Source organism: Stegostoma tigrinum, chromosome 1 (genome assembly GCF_030684315.1).
Source record: "Stegostoma tigrinum isolate sSteTig4 chromosome 1, sSteTig4.hap1, whole genome shotgun sequence".
Taxonomy (NCBI): domain Eukaryota; kingdom Metazoa; phylum Chordata; class Chondrichthyes; order Orectolobiformes; family Stegostomatidae; genus Stegostoma; species Stegostoma tigrinum.
The window spans coordinates 16,819,861-16,843,689 of NC_081354.1; the positions used below are offsets into that span (position 1 = coordinate 16,819,861).

The 23,829-nt window shown below is 37.8% G+C and overlaps 2 protein-coding genes across 8 annotated transcripts in view; one reads left to right on the plus strand and one right to left on the minus strand.

Annotated features, from left to right (window-relative positions):
- The window catches only part of hook3 (hook microtubule-tethering protein 3), a 92,164-nt gene extending 72,494 nt beyond the window's left edge, over positions 1 to 19,670 (plus strand). For 2 of the 5 annotated variants that reach the window (XM_048522395.2, XM_048522231.2), the window contains 3 exons: positions 9,038 to 9,109; positions 13,230 to 13,366; positions 16,805 to 19,670. In XM_048522395.2, the coding sequence (XP_048378352.1) occupies positions 9,038 to 9,109; positions 13,230 to 13,366; positions 16,805 to 16,979 (384 nt within the window). In that variant the 3' untranslated portion in view covers positions 16,980 to 19,670. Of the gene's footprint in view, positions 1 to 9,037; positions 9,110 to 13,229; positions 15,407 to 16,804 lie in introns of those variants that run through there. The other 3 variants (XM_059654777.1, XM_059654798.1, XM_048522638.2) reach the window with 3 other exon arrangements.
- Positions 19,671 to 21,012: 1,342 nt separating this feature from the next.
- pigg (phosphatidylinositol glycan anchor biosynthesis class G) overlaps positions 21,013 to 23,829 on the minus strand; it is a 98,330-nt gene continuing 95,513 nt past the window's right edge. For all 3 annotated transcript variants that reach the window (XM_048538526.2, XM_048538533.2, XM_059655061.1), the window contains one exon: positions 21,013 to 22,671. In XM_048538526.2, coding sequence (XP_048394483.1) covers positions 22,443 to 22,671 — 229 coding nt within the window. In that variant the 3' untranslated portion in view covers positions 21,013 to 22,442. The remainder of the gene's footprint in view (positions 22,672 to 23,829) is intronic.

A 23,829-nucleotide genomic window follows, 5' to 3' on the forward strand; every position in this document is an offset into this window, starting at 1 on the left:
ACCTGGGACAAAGACTCAGGAGCCAGGCACTATTCGGGCAAGTAGATGATGTTTATTTAAGCAGAAACCGTTTTATGCAGGGAGAGGGCCAAAAGATCTTGCCCTGAATCTGGCTTCGGAAGATAGATCAATGACACCCTCTGCTTTTACAAAGAAATACAGCATGTTTTTATACATTTTGTGTTACAGTAATCAAATACAACGTACCTGTTGTCCTTCCCCTTATTTCAAACACCCAATCCTGTGGAACATCTAATCAGTGATAGGCATTTCCATGGACAGCCCCAGGTTCCCATGATCTTATGGTATTAGCTAGACATTGTAATCTCGAGGCTTTGGAATCTTCCTATGCAACCTATTGATTTGCATTCCAAATGTTTAATGGTTATACTCCTTCGGGTCTTACTCAGGCCTCCTTATCTGTAAGGACAGCTCAAATTCTAATACCCATTGTATTTTGGCGCTGTCTTTTATCATATTCAGTTACTCCTTTTCTCCCCCCACTGTCCCAATTACATAATGTAAAAATAAAAAATCAGTTAGTTCCAACTAACTGCTATAATGATAACTTCTGTTATAAAGTTAACTATAACTATAAAGCTATAAAACTACTTCTGCCAGCATTTTGTAATTTATGGGTTGTGATCACACTATCTTGTTCAGGGCATAAGAGAAGGTGTCTTCTAAGGCTAGTTAGTCTTTACATCTAAGCCTAAATGTTTTGTTTTGAGGCTTGTATTATATCCTGGCTGTGTATTGAAACCAATTTCAATGATTTAGGGCATTTTTAGATAGAAACTATTTAATATTGATGGTAGCTTCAAAGTTATTTACTACAAAATAACTTTACTTGTTATCCATGCAGCTGCTTGAAGACCTAATCGAGCACCTGACATTATTCATTTACTGGGACAAACACCTTTTCATCAACAAAGCTGAAATTGGTCATTTATCTGTTCTAAGGCATCCTTTTATCAGAACTGTCTCAGACGGGAGCAACATTCCTTCACTGATCTTCTAACAGTTCTGTTCAAAGGTACCATTGTATTTCACTCTGTGAGTAGGGTGCTTAGCGTTGCTTAGCTTGTCTGCCATTTTGTAAGCAGGCATGGGCTGCTTATTGTGTTCAGGTACAAGCCACCCTACCTAGCCAGGTACAGGTTACCCCAACAGTTCCATTTCCAGGGATGTGTGGACCTATAGCGTCAGTCATAGAGATGTACAGCACAGGCTCATATCTCTCTTCCTATTCATTAAACCCATCCAGATGCTGCCAGTGAGTGGCACGTTGACTGTGGTTAGCACTGCAACCTCGCAGCACCAGGGACCTGGGTTCGATTCCAGCCTCGGACTGTCTGTGTGGAGCTTGCACATTCTTCCCGTGTCTGTGTGGGTTTCCTCCGGGTATTCCGGTTTCCTCCCACAGTCCAAAGATGTGCAGGCTAGATGGATCGGCCATGCTAAATTGCCTGTAGTGTGCAGGGTGTGTGTTATAGGGGAATGGGTCTGGGTGGGATGCTTCAAGGGGCGGTGTGGACTTGTTGGGCCGAAGGGCCTGTTTCCACACTGTAGGGAATCTAATCTAATCTAATCTAATCGTACCAGCCTCCTCCACTTCCTCTGGCAGCTCATTCCATACTGGCACCACCCTCTGCATGAAAAAGGTTTCCCTTTAGGTCCCTTTTAAACATTTCCCACCTTAAACTTATACCCTCTAGTTTTAGACTCACCCCCCGCCCCACCATGTCAATGCTCCTAAGGGATCTGCCATTTATTGAATAATTCACACCTGAATTTGATATTCTATTATGCATCTCCTTGCCTTTTTCTAGATTAAACTCCATCTGCCATTTCCCTGCCCAAATCTGTAATATGCCCCACTGTATCCTTTGATAGTCCTCCTCACTCTCTACAACTCTGCCAATTTTGATGTCATCTGTAAAATTACTAATCAATGTCATTAAATGATGGAGAAAGAGGAATACACAGAGTCTGAAGTGGTAGATGTGGTAGTTAAATGCTGCTTCTGCTGGTCTAGCAGCCCAATTAAAACTCTAAGATCAATAGTGAAATTCAAAATTGAGCATTAAAATTGATATATTGTGGTCTAACATCAGATCTAACCATTAAAGATGCTGGATTGTTATATTTGGATTTTTTCAATGAAGAAAATAAAAACATTGAACAGTTTCCATATAACCCACTATTGAATAATTTTGTTTGAATTTAATAGACTTCTGCATCCTGTTTTTGCTAGTCACTTCTAGGCGTGTTGCTCTAATTTGTTGGAAGCCTTTCCAACTATATTGATAAGTTTATCCCTCATCAGTGATCAATGTTTTCCCTCAAGCTGGCAAAAGATGTCATTCTGAATACCGAACTACCAAATCACTTACTATTCACTCTCTGGGAGAAGTTTTTAATTAGCTTATTATATATTTTATCCAGATATATCCCTTGATAAATTTGTAAGAATTGGTTTTAATTGTGACCTTGATCTTTAAAATACAGTATCTTTTAAAAAAAAAAATCAAGCTCCCCAACCTTTGCCTGGTAAAATGATCGAAAAAATTGTGGTAGGTGATGAAGTATGCCCATGCTTGTGCTTGTGGTCACAGCACTGCAGAACATAAATGAATTGGAGAAAGTTGCATTAGTTTCTTTTGACAAATTAAATCTTCTCCTTTAAAATAAAAGATCTTGTGCAATTTCTGTACTGAATTAGTTAAAAATAGTTTTCAGTGAAGTAATTTTTATAGATTTCTCATATCTGAAATTGTATCGATTTTTGCTGCTAGTGTCATGAAGGAACTGTTCAAACAAATCAATTGATACGTCTCAGTTTGTATCGATGTGCTGATGGGAGATGAACCTGATCTTGGATGCATACAAAAAGCCTCCCACTGGTTTTGCTATTTTGGTAGACTTATGATTATTAGCCATGACATCTAATTGCTGGAGCCAGTATTGCAATATTTCATTGCAGGTTTTTGGTATATCTTTTTAGCACTTATTATGCCCAACTTTCTTGGGTTATCCAAACTGCAGTTTGCTGTATACGATGGGGAATTCTATACACTGATGACTGTATGTGAATGACCTCAAGGCGAACCAAACGGGATCATTTTAATTGTGGTTTAACTTCTAGTAATACTGCAACAGTTAAGATTTTCTCATTCAGACAAATGGAGAATATTCCATCACACTCCTGGCTTGTATCTTGTAGGTGGTGGACAGGCTTTGAGGAGTCAGAAAGTGATTTACTTGCTGCAATATTCCTAACTTTCGACCAGCTGTTCTAGCCACTGTAGTTATATAGTTAGTCCAGTTGAGTTTCTGGGCAACGGTAACCACCAAGATTTTGATAGTGGGCGATTCAGTGATGGTAACACTCAGAAATGTCAAGGGATGATTTTTAGGTTATCTCTCTTTGGAGCCAGTCATTGCCGGACACTTGTTTTGTGTGAATGTCATTTATCTTTTTTTTTGATATTTAAGCTAACTAGCCTTCAGTTACTTTGTTTTGTCTCCTTTCTTGTTTGAATAAAGGTCATACATTGACAGTTTTCCTGTTACAAGTGCATCCAATATCTCGTAGCTACCTTTTAAAAATCCTAGGATACATCCCATGTCTCGGGAACTTAATGGCTTTTAGTCCCATTAATTTCCTCAGTACCTTTTCTGTAGTGATAATTATTTCCTTTACTCCTTTTGCTTCATAATTATTTTGTATTTTTAGAATGCTGTTTGCATCTTCTGCTATGAAGATGAATGCGAAGTGTTTGTTCAACTCTTCTCACTTGCTAGTTCCTGTAATTTCTTTACAGGGCTTATGTCCACAATGGCACCTTCCTTTTTATACATTTAAAGAAGCCATTGCTGTCTGTCTTGATATTACATGCAAGTTTACACTTGAAGATTATTTTGACCCTCCAGTACTTTTGGCCATGTTTTGTTATTTTAAAAAATATTTCCCAATCCTTTTGCTTACCACTAATCTTAAACTGTATAACATTTTTCCAATTTTATGCTATCCTTAACTTTCTTGGTTGACTTATTTCCTTTCAGGGACTCTTATTTCTCATTTCTGTCCTTCCTAAAATATGATCCTGTGAATTGTACATTATATGTCACTGCAGGTTCTCAGCTTGAAATTAAGGTTTAGCATGATTTATTTCACCTTGTACTTAAGGCCTTTTTGTTTGACCAAGGATTTTTTTAAGCTTTACTAACAACCCCAAGTATTTCTGTTATAGCATCTGTTTAAAATTGTGCCTTTTTATATTATATCTCCTTATTCTTCCTTTCCAATGCATCATAATATACTCAGATAGTAGGAACTGCAGATACTGGAGAATCTGAGATAACAAGGTGTCGAGCTGGATGAACACAGCAGGCCAAGCAGAAAAGCTGAAGTTTCGGGCCTAGACCCTCCTTTCCTGCTCGTCTGATGCTTGGCCTGCTGTGTTCATCCATCTCCTACACCTTGTTATCTCATTATATACTACTTTGGTGAAATGTGCTGGCAGATTAAACAATTTGTATATTTCCTCTTGATGTTTGCTATTATCCTCCCCTTCGTTTAATTGTTATACTTCCTATATCAAAATCCAGGTAATTAATATAAATGAAATGTGTTCTATTTGTCAGAAAGGACGGTCGCCGTAATGGAGGCTTCTGTGGGGGTACCTATCTTTCCTTCAGTCTGATGAACAACCATGCTCTGTTTTCCATCTCCTGTCCACACAGTCTCTTCCAATTTTATTAATGTCCATTGTAAAGAATATTATCAAATAGCACTTGAAGGTTACTGTGCACATCAATTGTACTGCCTTGATGGCTTTGTTTCAAACATAATATTCTTGAATCCTTTAGAAGTTGGCCAACTTACCAACATACCTTCTGGCTTAATTCTAGTTTAATAAATTCATGGTTTCTAATCTAATTTTTAGCTTTCCTTAAAAACTGGCATTAAATATCCAGTTCAAAAATTCAAAACTTCGACAACTTTGTGTGAATTCTGTGGAGTTTTTCCATCATCACAGCTTACACATGCATATTTTTACTTTTTATTTATTAAGCTTTGTCAATTTATATATTTGTTTATTTCCTTTCGGAATGAGACTTTGGATAAGGTTTTGTAGAGGTTACTAAATTGTGCGGTGCATTGTATATACTTGTTGGATGAGACCAAACAGGGAAAATTAAGCTAGTCAGCTTTTTAAAAAAAAACTAGTCAGTGCAGAAATGAAAGAATATCCAGGATGAATGCGTGGCTTGAGAGATGGTGCCGGAGGGAGGGGTTCAGATTTTTGGGACATTTGAACCGGTTCTGGGGAAGGTGGGACTATTACAAATTGGACGGTCTACACCTGGGCCGGACTGGAACCGATGTCCTTGGGGATGCTTTTGCTAATGCTGTGGGGGAGGGTTTAAACTAATGTGGCAGGGGCTTGGGAACCAAATATTGGACAGAAAAGAGATAGAAACGAAAGCCTGTAGGGAACTAGATAATGGAGTCAGTGTGACTAAAGAGAATAGTAATCGGGGAGCAGATGATAAACACAAAGGGTCAGCTGGTCTGGGGTGCATTTGTTTTAATGCGAGAAGTGTAGTAGATAAGGCAGATGAGCTTAGGGCTTGGTTCGATACCTGGAAGTATGATGTTCTTGCAATTACTGAGACTTGGTTGAGAGAAGGGCATGATCGGCAACTAGTTGTCCCAGGATATCGCTGCTTCAGGCGGGATTGAGAGGGAGGTAAAAGGGATGGAGGAGTTACAATACTGGTCAAAGACGATATCACAGCTGTACTGAAGGAGGGCCCCATGGAGGACTCGAGCAGTGAGGCAATATGGATAGAACTCAGAAATAGGAAGGATGCAGTAACAATGTTGGGGCTGTACTACAGGCCTCCCAACAGCGAGCGTGAGATAGAGGTACAAATATGTAAACAGGTAACGGAAAGGTGTAGGAGAAACAGGGTGGTGGTGATGGGCGATTTTAATTTTCCCAACATTGACTGGGATTCACTTAGTGTTAGGGGTCAAGATGGAGCAGAATTTGTAAGGTGTGCCCAGGAGGGTTTTCTAGAGCAGTATGTATGTAGTCCAACTCGGGAAGGGGCCATACTGTACCTGCTGTTGGGGAATGAACCCAGCCAGGTGGTTGAAATTATAGTAGGGGACTACTTTGGAAATAGCGACCACAATTCCATAAGTTTTACAATACTCATGGACAAGGATGGGAGTGGTCCTGAAGGAAGAGTTGTAAACTGGTGGAAGGCCAACTATACCAAGATTCGGCAGGATCTGGGGAATGTAGATAGGGAGAAACTGTTTGAAGGTAAATCCACATTTGATATGTGGGAGGCTTTTAAAGAGAGGTTGATTAGTGTGCAGGAGAGACATGTTCCTGTAAAAATGAGGAATAGAAAAGGCAAGATTAGGGAATCATGGATGACAGGTGAAATTGTGAGACTAGCCAAGAGGAAAAAGGAAGCATACATGAGGTCTAGGCGACTGAAGACAGACGAAGCTTTGGAAGAATATGGGGAATGTAGAGAGAATCTGAAACGAGGGATTAAGAGGGCTAAGAGAAGACATGAGATATTGCTGGCAAACGTGGTTAAGGAAAATCCCAAAGCCTTTTATTCATATATAAAGAGCAAGAGGGTAACTAGAGAAAGGATTGGCCCACGCAAGGACAAAGAAGGAAAGTTATGCGCTGAGTCAGAGAAAATGGGTGACATTCTTAAGGAGTACTTTGCATCGGTATTCACCAAGGAGAGGGACATGACAGATGTTGAGGTTAGGGATAGATGTTTGCTTACTCTAGGTCAAGTTGACATAAGGAAGGAGGAAGTGTTAGGTATCCTAAAAGACATTAAGGTGGACAAGTCCCCTGGTCCGGATGGGATCTATCCCAGGTTACTGAGGGAAGCGAGAGAGGAAATAGCTGGGGCCTTAACAGATATCTTTGCAGCATCCTTAGACACGGGTGAGGTCCCGGAGTACTGGAGACTTGTTAATGTTGTCCCCTTGTTTAAGAAGGGTAGCAAGGATAATCCAGGTAATTATCGACCGGTGAGCCTGACGTCCGTGGTTGGGAGGCCACTGGAGAAGATACTGAGGGATAGGATCTATTCCCATTTGGAAGAAATTGGGCTTATCAGAGATAGGCAACATGGTTTTATGCAGGGAAAATCATGTCTTACCAACCTAATAGAATTCTTTGAGGACGTGACAAAGTTGATTGAGGGAAAGGCTGTAGATGTTATATACATGGACTTCAGTAAGGCGTTTGATAAGGTTCCCCCTGGCAGGTCGATGGAGAAAGTGCAGTCACATGGGGTCCAGGGTGTGCTAGGTAGATGGATTAAAAAACTGGCTAGGCAACAGGAGACAGAGTAGTAGTAGAAGGGAGTTTCTCAAATTGGAGACCTGTGACCAGTGGTGTTCCACAGGGATCTGTGCTGGGACCACTGTTTGTGATATACGTAAATGATTTGGAGGAAGGTGTAGGCGGTCTGATCAGCAAGTTTGCTGATGACACTAAGATTGGTGGAGTAGCTGATAGTGAAGGGGACTATCAGATTACAGCAGAATATAGATAGACTGGAGAGTTGGGCAGATAAATGGTAGATGGCGTTCAATCTGGGCAAATGCGAGGTGGTGCATTTTGGAAGATCTAATTCAAGGGCGAACTATACAGTAAATGGAAAAGTCCTAGGGAAAATTGATGTGCAGAGAGATCTGGGTGTTCAGGTCCATTGTTCCCTGAAGGTGACAACGCAGGTCAATAGGGTGGTCAAGAAGGTGTACGGCATGCTATCCTTCATTGGACAGGGTATTGAGTACAAGAGTTAGCAGGTCATGTTACAGTTGTATAAGACTTTGGTTCGGTCACATTTGGAGTACTGTGTGCAGTTCTGGTCGCCACATTACCAAAAGGATGTGGATGCTTTGGAGAGGGTGCAGAGGAGGTTCACCAGGATGTTGCCTGGTATGGAGGGTGCTAGCTATGAAGAGAGGTTGAGTAGATTAGGATTATTTTCATTAGAAAGACAGAGATTGAGGGGGGACCTGATTGAGGTCTACAAAATCATGAGGGGTGTAGACAGGGTGGATAGCAAAAAGCTTTTTCCCAGAGTGGGGGTCTCAATTACTAGGGGGTCATGAGTTCAGAGTGAGAGGAGGAAAGTTTAAGGGAGATATGCGTGGAAAGTTCTTTACGCAGAGAGTGGTGGGTGTCTGGAACGCGTTGCCAGCGGAGGTGGTAGACGCAGACACGTTAGCGTCTTTTAAGATATATCTGGACAGGTACATGGATGGGCGAGGAGCAAATGGACACAGACCCTTAGAAAATAGATGACAGGTTAGACAGAGGATCTCGATCGGCGCAGTCTTGGAGGGCCAAAGGGCCTGTTCCTGTGCTGTAATTTTCTTTGTTTGTTCTTTGAAAAGCTTGAGCTTCAGAGTCCTTGTAACCCTCAATCTTTTTCATCTGTATTAATACAATTAGGTAGCAGTAATTTCATAGAACTTCATAGAATGGAGTGCTGCAATTTGAGGTACCATCATTTAGATAATGGGTTAACAGCAATGGTTTACACTTTCATGTTTAAGATCTTATGTTACTATTCAAAGTAGTATTTTCTCAATATTCTTTTCTTGGTTGCCAATTTCAATAAAATTTAGCAACATTTTAATTTTCTTGCTCTTTCTGTTATCTTTACTATCTGGAAAATGACACCTGTATTTGCCTATCATTGCAGTATAAATAGTTGAAATAGAACTCTGTTCTTTGGTCAACAAGTTTTGTAATCCGTTGAATAAAATAAAAATCTATTACCTACCAGTGATTGGAATATTTGCTACAGTCTAGCGAGTTAGGTGTAGGATATTCTGCTGCAGACAAATGATTTATCTTTGTACAATAAATTTTTTTTCGCATTGAAAGGTTATCAAAGACCATTTGGAAATGGACAAAAATGGTGCTTCTGGACTAAATATATATTTTTTCTTTTAAACATTTAGAAAGAATATGAGAAGACAAAGATTCAGAGAGATCAAGAAGAGAAGCTGATTGTTAGTGCATGGTATAACATGGTAAGAGGTCTAACAATAAAATATTGATGGCAAACAGCTAGGCAATAATTTAACAAACAATAGGAATGTGCAAAATTGGAATAAGCTGCAACTTGTGTGGATGGTTCTGAAAATTGCACACAATTTCAAATGTGATACTTGTATATTCTCCCTTAAATTTTATAATTGGATTACTGGATAGCTCATTGCATGTTTTCAAAATACCTAATTGTTCATCATCTGAGCATGAACGTGCAATTCTATAGTTTGAAGTAATGTCAAGCCTGTTTTCTGAATTCTATTTAGCTATTCCCTTAATAATCTTGAAAATGTCTCATGGTTCAGGTCTTTGGAGTAATAAGTAATCACCAGGCCATTCATAATCTTTGGAGGCTTAAATGTGTTGAGATAAGCCTCAGTTAGATGATATTTTCCATTTTGTCTCCAGTGCACAGTAGAATTTAATTTTTTTTAAAAACTTGTTTGTTTCATTAATTTAGGGATGCTTGTTTGTTGGCTGGACCAGCAGTATTGTTATTCTCTAGTCACTCTTGAGAAAGTGTTGATGAGCTACCTTTTTGAGCTGCTGAAATCCAATGTATAGATTAACCCACAGTGCCAGTGGAGAGGGAGTCCTAGGATATTGCTCCAGCAACAGTGAAGGAATGGTGATGTATTGCCACGTCAGGATGATGTGTGGCTTCAAGGGGAACTTGAAGGTGACAGTGTTTGCATGTCTGTGTTACCATATTGCACTATGTGGTAATGGTCATGGGTTAGGAAGATGCTGACTAAGGAAGCCTTGGTGAAATTCTGCAGTGCAGCTTCTAGATGATACATATGTTGCTGCTGCATGTCAGTGCTGGCAGGAGTGAATGATTGAAGATGAGTTGCTCATCAAATGGCTTCTTTGCCCTGGATGGTGTCACTCTTCTAGAGTTCAGTATTCCATCCCTGATTTGTTTTGTAAAAGGTGTGCAGGCTTTGGAGAGTCAATAGGTGAGTTATTCACTCCAGGATTTCTAGACCGTAGCATATTGTTGCAGCACAGTATTTATACTGGTTAATGGTAAATCCCAAGATGTTGATAGTTGGGGATTCAGCAATTGTATTGCTGTTGAATATCAGAGGAGAATCTTAGATTTTATTCTGGAGATGGTCATTGCATGGCATTAACATTACTTGCCACTTGTTAGTCAAACCCTTGATTCCATCCAGGTTTTGCTGCTTGTAGACATGCACTATTTCAGTGTCCGAGGAGTCATGACTGATACTGAACAGCTCCTCTTATGTTGGAGAAAAGGTTATTGATGAAATATCTGAAGTTGATTGGGCTTAGGACGCTACCTTGAACTTCTGGAGTTACATCCAGGAACTGAGATGATTGACCTCCAACAACCACATTGTCGACCTTTTTTGCTAGGTATGACTTCAACCATCCAGTGGAGAGTTTTCTCCAGATTCTAATTGATTCTAATTTTGGTAGGGCTCATTGACACTACACTCGATCAAATGAAGCTTTGAAGTCAAAGTGAGTCACTCTCATCTCGCTTTGGGGCTCAGCTCTTCTGATCATGTTTAAATAAAAACCAATGAGATCAGGGTCTGAATGGCCAAGGCAGTACTCAAACTGAGCATCTGTGAACAGGTTACTGCTAAACAAGTGTGATCAGAGATAATGGGAACTGCAGATGCTGGAGAATCCAAGATAACAAAGTGTGAAGCTGGATGAACACAGCAGGCCAAGCAGCATCTCAGGAACACAAAAGCTGACGTTTCGTGCCTAGACTGATGAAGGGTCTGGGCCCGAAACGTCAGCTTTTGTGCTCCTGAGATGCTGCTTGGCTTGCTGTGTTCATCCAGCTTCACACTTAGTTATACTGCTAAACAAGTGCTCTTTGACACAAAGGTAGGAGAGATAGCTGGGACAAGCACACAACGTGGTTAAAAATTTTTAACATTTTAAGTGAGTGGCAAAGATCTGGCGCATGAAGTACAATGTGGGAAAATACGAAGTTATTCACTTTGACCGGAAGTGGTGCAAAGGAGTACATTGTCTAAATGGTCATAGATTTCAGATCTCTGTGAGACAGAGATCTGGGTGTTCTCGTGCATGTATTGTAAAAGGTTAGAATGTAGGGACAACCATCACACAGGAAAGCTAGTATCATGTCATTTGTCACAAGGGAAATCGAATACAGCAGTAGGGAGCTTATGTTTCAGTTATACAGGGTACTGGTAAGATGATGTTTAGAAAACTGTTCAGTAGATTGATCACCCTATTTCTGAAAGGATGCAAATGTAATGGAGTCTGTTCAGAGAAGTTTTACCGGACTAAAACCTGGAATGTGCAGCGTGTCTACAGCAGTGTTGAACAGGCTAGGCTTGTACCTACTGAACTTTAAAAGGTTAAGAAATGATGTGATTGAAACATCTAAAATCCTGAGGGGTCTTCGTCGGGTTGACGTAGGGAAGATGTTTGTATTGTGGGAAAATCTAGAACTAGAGGTCCCTGTTTAAAAAGTAGAGAATTGGTAAAAAAGTTTTTAACTCGGCATTGAGCTTTTTGCTTCGACCACCTTTTCAAGAAGATGGTTTGAGTCCTTGAATATTTTTAAGTCAGAGGTAGGTAACTCCTATTAAGCAGGCAGTTGGATGGTTAATGGGGTAGGCATAAATGTGGATTTGAGTTTGTAATTGGATCAGCAGTGGTCTTACTGAATGGCAGAGCAGGCTTAAAGGGCTGAATGGCCTAGACCTGCTCCTGATTTATATTATTGTGTGTAAATGTAGAATTTTTCCATGGTAAGTCCTCTAGTTTTGAACTGTAATGTGAACTCACTGTGTTTCTCTTCTCATCTCATCTTAATGAATTGTATATTGTCCTTTAAGATTATCCTATGAATGATTTAGGCACATTGAGCAGCTAATTGGACCAACCATATAAATTCTGTGGCTACAAGAGCAGACCAGAAGCCAACATAGTAGAGCACCTCCTTAGTCCTTGAAGACTGTCCGCCATTTATAATTCACAGGTCAAGAGTATTAACAAATACGCTTCACACCTCCAGGAACAAATTTACTGCAGACGCTGGAGTCTGTACTGAAAACAACAAAAGGAGCAGGAAATCATAGTAGGTCAGGCAACATCCGTGGAGAGACAGCAAGTTAATGTTTCAGTTCTAGATCTCTGACGAAGAGTCATCTATACTCAACGTTAGATTGCTCTGTCTCCTAGGATGCTATGCTTCACATCTGGGTGAGTGCAGTTCTAATGTGCAAGGAGCTTGACACCATTCGAGACAAAGCAGCGTGCTTGATTGGCAGCCCATCTACCATCTCAAATATTCATTTCCTCCCACTGATGCACTCTGGCAGTAGCAGGTGCCATGTACAAAATGTACTGTCGCAAGTTAACAAAGCTGCTTCAGCACGTTCTAAACCTGCGACCCCAACAACTTACGAAGACAAATGCAACATATGTTTGGGAACATCATCAGCAACAAGCTTCCCTCTGAGTTACATACTATCTTGACTTGGAACTGTTGTTTCCTTCACCATCACTGGGTCAAAACTGGCTTTGCTTTTCAGACAGACTATAGGTGTACCTATACCACACAGATGTAACAGTTGAAGATGGCAGACAATTAGGAATGGCCAATAAATACTGGCTGGCCAATGATAATTGCAGCTCCAGAAAGAATAAGGTCCACCACCTGGCAGGAGGAAGGTTGAATACAACCAAACAGGCCTCTGGATGTTAGCAGCCCGAACACCACAAACCTTCTTGCCTTCTAGGACATCCGGAGGATTAACTGAAAATGCCTGTACCTGTTTCTCTGATCGAGCTGCAAGATGTACTCAAATACTCTGATCTGAGGAAAGCTCCACACCCTGGTTTTACGCTGTCTTCAAGGTGAAAAAAAAAATCACAAATACAAAAATAGCATTAAAGGAGTGGAGGTTGCTTTTAAAATCTTTTTTTTCCCCTCACCTTTTGTAACCAGAACACAAGTCTCTTTTGTGAAGGCATAGAGTAAGGTGATCAGTTTTGTTTTTAACATGCTGTGCCATCAGATTTTCAAATGTACCCATTATTCTCATAAATACCTTCATTTGATTATTTTGTTTCATTTAATAGGGAATGGCTCTTCATAAGAAAGCAGCTGAAGAAAGGCTTGCCAGCACTGGTTCAGGACAGTCCTTCCTAGCGAGACAGAGACAGGCAACAAGTACACGGCGACCTTATCCTGGGCACGTTCAACCAGCAACAGCAAGGTAGAAGGTAGAGCCAATGGCTGTAACATCAATCATGCAGTATATGATTTAATGACTATCTTCAGTCACATCGCAACTTTGTTTGGTTCATTGTTAATTTTTCTAAAAGCTTTACGTTGATGTTTCAATTGAATGTATTGTTTATCTAGCCTACGTATAACATTTAAGCCACAAGTGTAATATAAAATTAACAGTGGAATAAATTTTTGTTCCACATTCCCTTACTGGTATCACTTATTCAGCACTGGTGATTGGGAATGCTTTCTTGCTCAGCTTTCAATTTCCACAACAGTATGGTTTAATGCTGTTTTTAAAATTGAAATTATTTCATCCTTTTGTTCATTATGCTTTCTTTGTAAAATGTAATCTATTCCTTAATGTACAAGATCAATAAAAATGACTAGATCAAAAGTACCTGGTCAGTGATATAATTGCACATGGCCGATATCTGACTTGAGGTTGGCTGGTAAAAAGACCTTTTCTCTATATTATGTGTATCCTTGTCAGGTTTACTTTATAGGAAGAATATAAGCAGAAATAAACCCATTGGGACTATTTTATTAATGACTGTAAGAAATAACTTAAGCTCATGTTCAGACAACAAGGTAGTGTGCACTCCTTTTCAAATTTGGATCCCACGTATTCCTTTTCTGAAATGGAAAACGTAGTTAGATGTAGCTCAATTTGTGACATTGGTTGACAGCTCAAAATACCTATATTTAATAAATTGATAGAGTGCTTGTAAGAATGATTTTCCATTCAAACCAATGTTTGCATTTAATGCTGCATAATTATAAAGTATATATTTTGTCCCAATTAGTATTTGATGTTGATACTGCATTGCTTATCATTAGTAGAAACAAAGTGTCCTGTTTTGCAATTCTGCCATCTTTTATAGTAACATTAAAGATTTAAAGTAATAGCTAAAGCATGCTTTTACATCTAACAGTGCTGTAGTTAAAGTACAAATGATCCCAGGTAATTTGTTTCCTAGTAAATTATGATCCAATTACAATGCTTTTATAGATCTTTAATTTTTTCAACACCTTTGAGTCACAGTGCAAAGTAACTGCATGATAAGTGAGTTATATATTATATTTCTAATTGCAGACTTCACCAAATGATTTTACAAAATGCCAACCAAAAGTCAAGATAGAAATTGAGAACAGTATTACAGAACCCTTTGTGTTCATTTATTTAAAGATTAGTTGGTCCATCAAGCCTGTTATATTCAGCAACTCTGTACACTTGAGAATTAGAAAATTACAGTCAACATATGGCCAAATTTTCACTAGGATCTGCAATGGTAAAGACTCTCTTAACAATATGAATTAATAAAATTACCTTTCAAATGTTAAAGCCGTTGATATGAGGGCAGCCCTTTGTTCTCCAGATGGTATTTGTGCTTTACTACATCAAACAACTCCATAAAAGTGACAATAAAAGACATTTACCCACTTCCTAGATCTAATGCTTTTCAAATTTTAAAAGCTATGTTTATCGGCTAGGTGATTTACACTTTTTTGGCGGAGTTCTGTCCTACTAATTTTCAATGGAAGAGTCTTCTGTCTAGGCCTTATACGCTAGAACCTGCTGTATTTAACTGATTAATATTCCTATTGAAGGATTAAAAATTATAATGCAACCATTGGGAGAGCATAGGAACATTTAGCCTGTTGCAATTCATGGCTGATCTCTCTTTCTCTCAATTCTAGCTACTAACCTTAGGTTTTATATAAGGGTTACAGAACCATCAGTATTATTGATATTTTCAATAGATCAAGTCCCAATAGTTCTTCTATGGGAAATGGTTCCAGATTTCCACTAGCCTTTGTTTTTTGAAGGATTGCTTTCTGACATCTGCCCTGAACCCAGATCTGCTGTAATTTTAGGACAGTTTTGAGAAACAATTCAAAGTTGATTCATGGAAGTCAACACAAATTAATATAAAATATTTTATAGTACACTTGTGGTACAGATAAAATATGCAATATGAAAAGGCATAGAGTGAAAAATAAAGAAACACAAGTGAATAAGCAAGCCTGCCTCGTTACCATTGTTGCATTCAAAGCAGCTTTGAAATGCATGGAGGATCAATTTCCATAGAGATCCCTCCTATTTGCCTGTTGAAATGCCATTTCACTATGGTTTCTGTCACTTTTCTTGAGATTACATGTGCAAATGAGCAACTTGACGTGAATTTCTCTCATAATTGTCTCAAACTCACTAAGTTAGTTTCAGAAATCTGGTGGAGTAAAATGGCTCAGATTTTGTGATAAGCAGCAAATAAGTGGTTTCTATTGCTCTTTATGCTTATAGCCACTCGGATCTTTTCAGGGATTGTGTGAGATAATTCGAGATTATTCATTGTCTAATGTAACGCAGTGCCCTCCACAGATATCGAGGACCTGAGTGAATGAGACAAGCAATAGTACAGTGTAGCAGTGTAGTTTCACTGAAGAAGCCTTACTAAGGCATACAGGTAGTCTAAGCCAGAACACTGGATTGAATGTAACATACAGAAATTGAAAGAGAAGGAAGACAAATGGGGTTGTGGGAGAGATGACCGCAAGAGCAAAAACGAAAAAAGTCTTTAATTAAGACGTGACAATTTTCAATGCCAGGGAAATTGTTTAGGAGTAATTAAAACTTATGCCATTGAAAATTTCACTTAAATGGACACCTTTAGTGTTTAGTGGGTAAACACTAACTTCAAACCCTTTACATTTTTAAATGCTGGGTCTCTTGGTGGATGCCAGTATAGCAAAGTTTGTGCAGGATCAGGAAAAACTGACTTTGGCTTCCGTGTTTAGCTGGTAATGTATATATATCAGAACTTGCTGTACAATTTACTGTATAATTTCCATAAGCCCTGATAGCATCGTCATTGTTCTTACCGCAAAATCTGGGGCCATGTATTTCACTCTGTAAATTGAGAGGTTCATTTGTCATATTTAGATAGACATCAAAATATCAACCTTATTTTGAAATGAGATCAAAGTTTATTTGAGTAAAGTACGTTATATAGCATGAATGTTGCAAGGTGGTTAAAATTATTCTACCTGGACTGTCATTATGTTACAAAATGTGGAAAGTTTTCATATAAAAATAAGCTGCATTGTAGAATAGATGGTAAATCTCCATACAGTTTTGATGTCTTTAAGACACGTTTACACTATAGTGTTTACGGTTGAAGTACGTGTATGCAAATCAGCCGTTCGGACTATCGTTAAACTTGTTTGAGAACAAATTTGTGTATGAATTTTATGTATTTATACTGTAGACCTTTAGAGGAGGTTGGCATTCTAACAGTGTGTCAATCTTCCCCTCTGGCTTTTATTTGCACACTGTCTCCTATCACCCCCAGCCCCCACCACCCCCAAATTCTCCTCATGTTCAGCCTTCAGTGTTTGAAACGATAATGTTCTTTTTTTTTAGTGTTTCAGCTGTCTGCATTTTCTATCATGAGAAAAGACCATTCAGCCATCAAATCTACTTTCTCTGGGTCAACAACACTCCTATCACAACATCCAGCCCTATTTGGAACAAAACTAACCTGTTTAACTTTTCTACCTTGCCTGGCATATTATTTCACACATTTATCATTCTTTAGGAGATGTACTTCTGCCTGATTCCTGCTTTGGAATATTTTCACTCATTTCCACTTATGCTTTCCTTCTGTTTACTTGAAGTAGTGATATGAATTGATGTTTCGATGCTAAGTATTTTGCCGTGCCTTGATGGTCTTTTTTTTCCAGAATATAAAGCTGTTTTTCATTGAGATTGGACTTCTCTCTCCTGTGTCCTTTACTACATCAATATATGTCTTTTTCGGTGAATGTGCTGTTGAGAACTGGATACAGTAATTTATGCATAAACACCAAAAATGCCAAAAACACAACAGGTCAAACAATGTAGAATTGGCATTTCAGGTCAATGACACTTCTTCAGCAATGGCAGTATTTTTCATCTGTTTTCTAGTTGTGTAAATTGTTGTCCTACCAGTGTACTGGAAATCTTACAACTTCATGGGCTTCCACTAAATATCCTGTATAAGCTGTTTAGTCATACTACTTATATGTTGAAAATGGTCTACTCTTCTGATTCTTTTCTAAATATGTGTGAACTCAATTGTCACTTATATCATTTTTGACCAATACATTGATCAATAGCCAGTTTTGACTTTTTAGCAAAACTGTTCTCTCTACCATTCTAGAGTTAGCCCTACAAATTTGATCCGTTTAATTAAGATTTTCAAATGGACTAAAATAATCCCTCGGTTGACACAGCTCTATTTCCTTGTTAACCAGTTTCTTGCTTGGTCCTTTGCTGTTGTAGTTAAACTTAAAGGGATGTGCAGGGCCAAAGATTACAGTCCTATCAAGTTGGCCCCAAACGAATTTTATAAGTCTTCTGATAAAACATTTTATCCAACTTGTAGCATCAAAAATGTTGTTCAAAAAGGTCCTACCTCTCTCAATCCTTGCTGACAGTTTCTAATAAAGTTATTCCTGTATAGATTCCTCTTCCAATCTGTCCCTTTATTAAAGATTTATTTCATCTTAAATTATGTACTTGGCTGCAATATAGTTTGATACCAAGAAAAATGGGATGATTGGTAGCTTACGTGCTTTTCTTAACATTATATTTGTCATTTTTGTTTGAGTAGTCAAATAAAAGCTAGAAACCCTAATCTTGTCAAATGTATAGAGGGATTTATTATGCTGTATTTCTTCCTACGACTAAAACGTGAAGAGATTTAAAGTTTAAGCTTTGCATTATACCAGTTATTTTTGCGAAATCCGTAATAAATCATGAATTACAGAATTGTTGCATTATCATGAGCTACAATATGATCTTCCAACACTTGCTTCACTATGGCTTGGGTAGCAGGAATTGACAACTTGCCAAAATGCATTAACGTTTGTATTATGAATATTGTCAGTGTCCTCATTGTTATCAATAGGTACACCATTCTTCTTTTACAGTTACTTTTGTTGCTTATGCAGGTTACATTACTGTCAGTAATAACTGAGTATCTGGTTTGGAAAATGAGATCTGAGTTGCTCATTTTTGAACTGTTAATTACTAGTCTAGTAGTATTTTAATCCAAAACAGAATATTGTGATAAGCATGATGACTTGCAAATAACTTTAACTGTTATTTATTTTGTAGCAATACTCTATAGTGATGGTTTCTAAATTTAGAAGCACTAACCCTTCCCAGTAAATGCTAAGTAAAAGGCATGCAATTAATATTTTTGTTTAATTTTTTTCTTTTAATTTTTTTTCTTCCTTTGCAGTGACTTGATTGCATGATCTGCAGCATGACTGACACTTTGGATGCATAATCTATTAACCTGTTACTGTTCAATTTTCTAACCTGCCTACACAACAAATGTAATGGTCCAGGTCCCCTCTAATCTAGACGTATTACTAAAAGGAACTGGACAACAAACTCTGGTTGAACACACTCTGCTTTTCTGGAACTTGGCATCATTCTAACAGACCAGTGGTGTTATCATCTTGCTAACAACTGAAGCCAGTTACCCAATGCTGCAGATTCTAATTGTCCAAAGTGAAACCATGATTCTGCTAGTATGGAATGCTAACTTGAGCACAAAAATTAAATATTTGTTTCCTGAAATGTGAGTACCTGCAATATCATCTGGTGCCATTTTCAAGCTAGTTATTCAAGTGGTAGACTGAGTGTATGAGCTCAATTAAGATTTACAAGAAAAAGACTTGTATAAACATAAACATGAAGCACCTCAGTACTTGCACAAAGGTCAATAGTTTTATTACTTTATCATCTTAGACTGCTTTTCAATTTGCCTTCTCTCAGTTCATAACATGTTTGTTTACTATTCAATTTTCTGCTTTGTTCTCCAAAATGTAAAGAGGAGTCACAAAGTGCAAGTATTCATAATATGCACTACAACTTAGTATTGTATTTATTTACCTTTTTGTATTTTGATTGAAATGCAGTATTCAATGTTGGAGAATTAAGGAAAGGTTGTTTGTGTCTCAAAACATGTTAAAATTATTAGTGTTGTAGTTGAGTTTACTCTCTGCTTTCGTCTCATTGTGTAATTGCCTATCTTAATGCTGCTTATATAAATTATGTACATATAATAAGCCAACAGAACTGGGTTATCTTTGTTCAGGAAATGTTCACAAAGTGAACATTATATTACACTATCTTTCTTCAATGTATCTTTGCCCCAAATGTTCCACATACTGCAAAAAATGTACAGTTCAATATATTGTAAATAAAGTCTGTCAATAGTTCAGAAAAGTGTTAATTCTGTTCAATGCATTGTTTACTAAAGTAGCAAGCCTTAACTACAGCATGCTTAGAAATAATGACTTGTCACTTACCTGAAGGTAGATAATTCATTGCAAGAACTCAATATATGGGGGCAAAATTGCCTCCTGACACATCTGGATTTTGATAATTCCTTAAACTTGAAGTCATCATGGATTGTAATATTTTACGTATGCTTCTTAATTTGTTGTAACCATTTTATTTCATGTCAACATTGATTGCTCATAATTACAGCATGACTGTCCCTATACATGACTTAGATTAATTTTTAAAAATTTATTCACAGGGATTGGGCAAGGGTGGCATCTATTGTGCAGCTAAGAGTCAACCACATTGCTGTTGTTCTAGAGTCACATGTATGCTAGACCTAGTAAGGATAGAAGTTTCCTTTTCCCTAGGATCATAGTAAACAAGATGGGGGTTTCCCTGGCAATTGACAATGGTTTCATGATCATTATCAATTCCAACATGATTCAAACTCAGGGTCTCTAGAATATGATCTGAGTTTCTGGATTAGTAATCTAGTGATAATACCACAAGGCCATTATCTATCCTGTAATGTTATGAAAACAAATAAATCTACTGCCACTCAGTGATAAACGTTCAATACCAATAGAATCATGAATATGAAAAATCTTGCTTTAAGAAATAAAGTACTGTAAGTTAAATTTTTATTTTCTTATTACTCAGTCTTAAAATTATGTAGGTGGTCTCCCTGGTGTCATTCAAACTGTGTCTATCTTTGTAACACACTTCTTCCCTTTGTTTAACTGTCTTCCCAGACATCAATTTTTTTTAAACTGGCAGACTGGTTAGTTGTTTTCTTACGTTGCAATTACTTTATGGTATTCTCATTAACTGGCAGGAGGAAGGAACTGACAGCATTCTGAGCCTAATCTCTCTGCTCTGTCACAAAGTCTTTCACCTGAAATGTTACTATTTATCATGCAGGCTTTGGAAGCTTTTAACTCTTAGTTAATGTGACGCTTCCCACAGATTAGTGATAGGTTTCCTCAAGTAAAATCATAGACGTTTTTTCCTTTGAAAAATTCAAAGTTACTACTGCCTTTCTTGTTGCTGGTCCCAGTAATAATTCAACTAAAGATACTTAAGATTTGTGTCCTTGATGTATCAGCATCTTAAGATTGTAAAACTAAGACCAATTACTCTCTCTGAATCATGCTGATGAAAGTGAGACATCACTTTTCAAAGATTATGCTTTATAACATCCTCTCCTTATCAGTGTGTTCTTGCAATAGTTGTCCAAGACGAAACAAATCTAACATCATGAAGTAATATTTCTAGAAAGAAAGTCACTTTATATTCTTGCTTTGAAAAATAGAAATTTAATTTCTGTGCATCACCAAGCAGACATTTCAAAAAGATCTGTTTTAATAAATCAACCAATAATTCATACAATCGAGTCCATTTATGCATTTTATCTGGAAAAAATTAGTGCCTAAAACTCCTCCATTTAATCAGTGAAGTTGTCATCTGTCTGCCCTACAGTCCAGAAACAGTACTTTTGTCAAAACTAACAATCCATCTCTCTTGATAGCTCATTCTAATGTAACTGGTGGCAATGTAGAACGATTTATGAATGTTTGTTCTTGTAGAATCTTAACACTGGCTGCACTGGTGGGAAGGACAGTATAGAAATTCTACTCTGTACTTTGTCTTTACATTTTGTGTTCTTGTAAACTTACTTAATCACCTGATCTTTCCCTTTTCAAGACATAACAGGCTGTGAAGCTTTATTGCGTGCATGTTCAATCCCAGTTATCAATTTAGTTTCCCACTGCTACATGCTCTGCCCTTCTTGATGTTGAACTAAATTACACACAATACAGCAGCTGAGGCTGAACCAATAATCATAAACTTTATCATCCCATTTTTCATTTAATTACCATAATGTGAATTCAGATAAAAATGCCATGTAATAAAGTATCAACTTCAAATATGAGTATAAAACAATGGCAAGATCCATGAGCTGAGTATTCTGGTCTGTAACAAGTTCACGCTTCATAAAGTAGTACACATTTAACTTGGTGTTGGACTACATTGAGGTTGCCAAACTATGTAAAATCGACTCACATGTTGGTCATTGCTAATGTATTCTCATGGACCAGAACCAATTGTTCCTCCCAACATTAATTCAAATAAAGTTTCTTAAGGAACTTATGTTTAAAAATAAATAAGGAACATCATGGAATTGGGGGTGGGCTCAAACTAAGGCAATCACCAAACCTGAGTTTACAAAAAAAATTGATAATGCTTGGTATTTGCAATTTGCTATCACAACATATTTTGTTAAAGCAGAGTCTATAAAATTATACTTTCAAATAAATAACTTGCAAAAGAGGTATACTGAAGGCTGTGGGAAGAACAGCAAAAAATAAACCCTGCATGTACAATGCGTTAAATGCTGCAGGACAGAAGGACACTGTTCAATAATTTCAGGGTTTGGGTGAAATGATAAAACTCATCTTTGCTAGCAGCAAAAAATGGGTAATCGTGAATCAGAGCCAACTTTAGATTGACTTGAAAGTTAAAATAGAACTAAAACAGGCTGATTCTGTTATCTATGCTGTTTCACCCCTTCGAAATCTGCACCCCAAAAGAACTTTTATAACAGAAGTGTTTTATATCGCAATTTCACACAATCTTGACTACTTGCTTTACAACAACTGGAATTACGTTATAGATCTCGAAAATTTTTGCAAATTTACATGTAAACCCAGTCCAATGCTCAATTTTTTAAGACTGTTATCATCCGTTTCTGATCCATTGCTGTGAACATGACACAGGCTGCTGTTGTCACAAGTGTGTGCATACCTTCATAGAGCAATTTTGGAGAGAAAACACTCCAGACAAATAGATGATAACGAAGAGAGGTAACCAGAATAACATAGACGGAAGCTGGAATTGCTCTTAGTAGAACTAAACAGTAACAGCTGTGTCCCACTGCTGCAGAATACCTGTCACAAAAAAGGTGTGAAAGATTAACATGAATAACATTGCTGGTCAAAACTTTCATCTGTTTAGTATAAGATCAATTGAAACTGTACCCTGCTTTCTCATCTTATTTTCAAACCTAGTGGCATGTGAGGCAGATGCTTACATCTGTTTCCATGGCTACATGACTTTCAGGTACTACAAAACAACAGCAGCATCATCACTTCTACCAATAGAAGTTTTGAATTTTCAAATTTTTAAAAACCATATTGAAGACATTTGATTGACTGGGAAAGCCATTAACGAAGCAGTTAAGGATCTGCAATTAGCTTGGGATGACTGGCCTGACAACTGTAAACATCGTTCTTTGTGTCAGGTTTAACTCCAGCCATCGGGGAATACTTCTTTGGATAAATAAGTCCTACCCAATTACTAATCAAGAGTGAAATCATGCTCCAAGTAGATCACCAAAGGAAGAATTCTACTTTCTTACCAATGACCCTGAACAGAATAGTGTTATTTCTTGATATAACTGTATGCATCTTTAATCTGTTATGAAGAGGAAGAACACAGCTGTATGACATGCAGCAATAACTGTAGAATTTAACTTGAAAATTGTACAGTTAAGTTAAGCCAAATTTAGTTTTAAAGTGGATAGAACTGTAAGAAGAGATGAGCTTTAAAATGTGTCCAAATTAAACAAATTGTATTTATCTAGTACCTTTAACATAATAACATATCCTAAGGTATTTCACGGAGGTGTTATAAAACAAAACATGACATCAAGTGAGGACAGATTATTAGGTAGGTTGACCAAAAGCTTGGTGAAAGAAATAGGTTTTAATGAGTGTCTAAAGGAAGAAAGTAAGATAGAAAGGTGGAGGTTATTTCATGGATTCAGGTTTAGCCACAGCCACCAACAATGGAGCAAAACAAATCTGAGCCGCTCAAGAGGCCACATTTAGAAGTGCAAATGCACAGGATTGTAGGAATGAAGGAGATTAAAAATAGTAAGGAGCCAGGCCACAGGGATTTGAAAATAAGAATGAGAATTTTTAAAATCAAGCTTGTATTTAGGCAGAAGCTAGGGTCAGTCAGCAAAAACAAGGGTGATTGTTGAACAGCACATGGTAACAGAGTTCTGGAGGAACATATGTAAAAGCTAATCTAGTTGTGTTTCA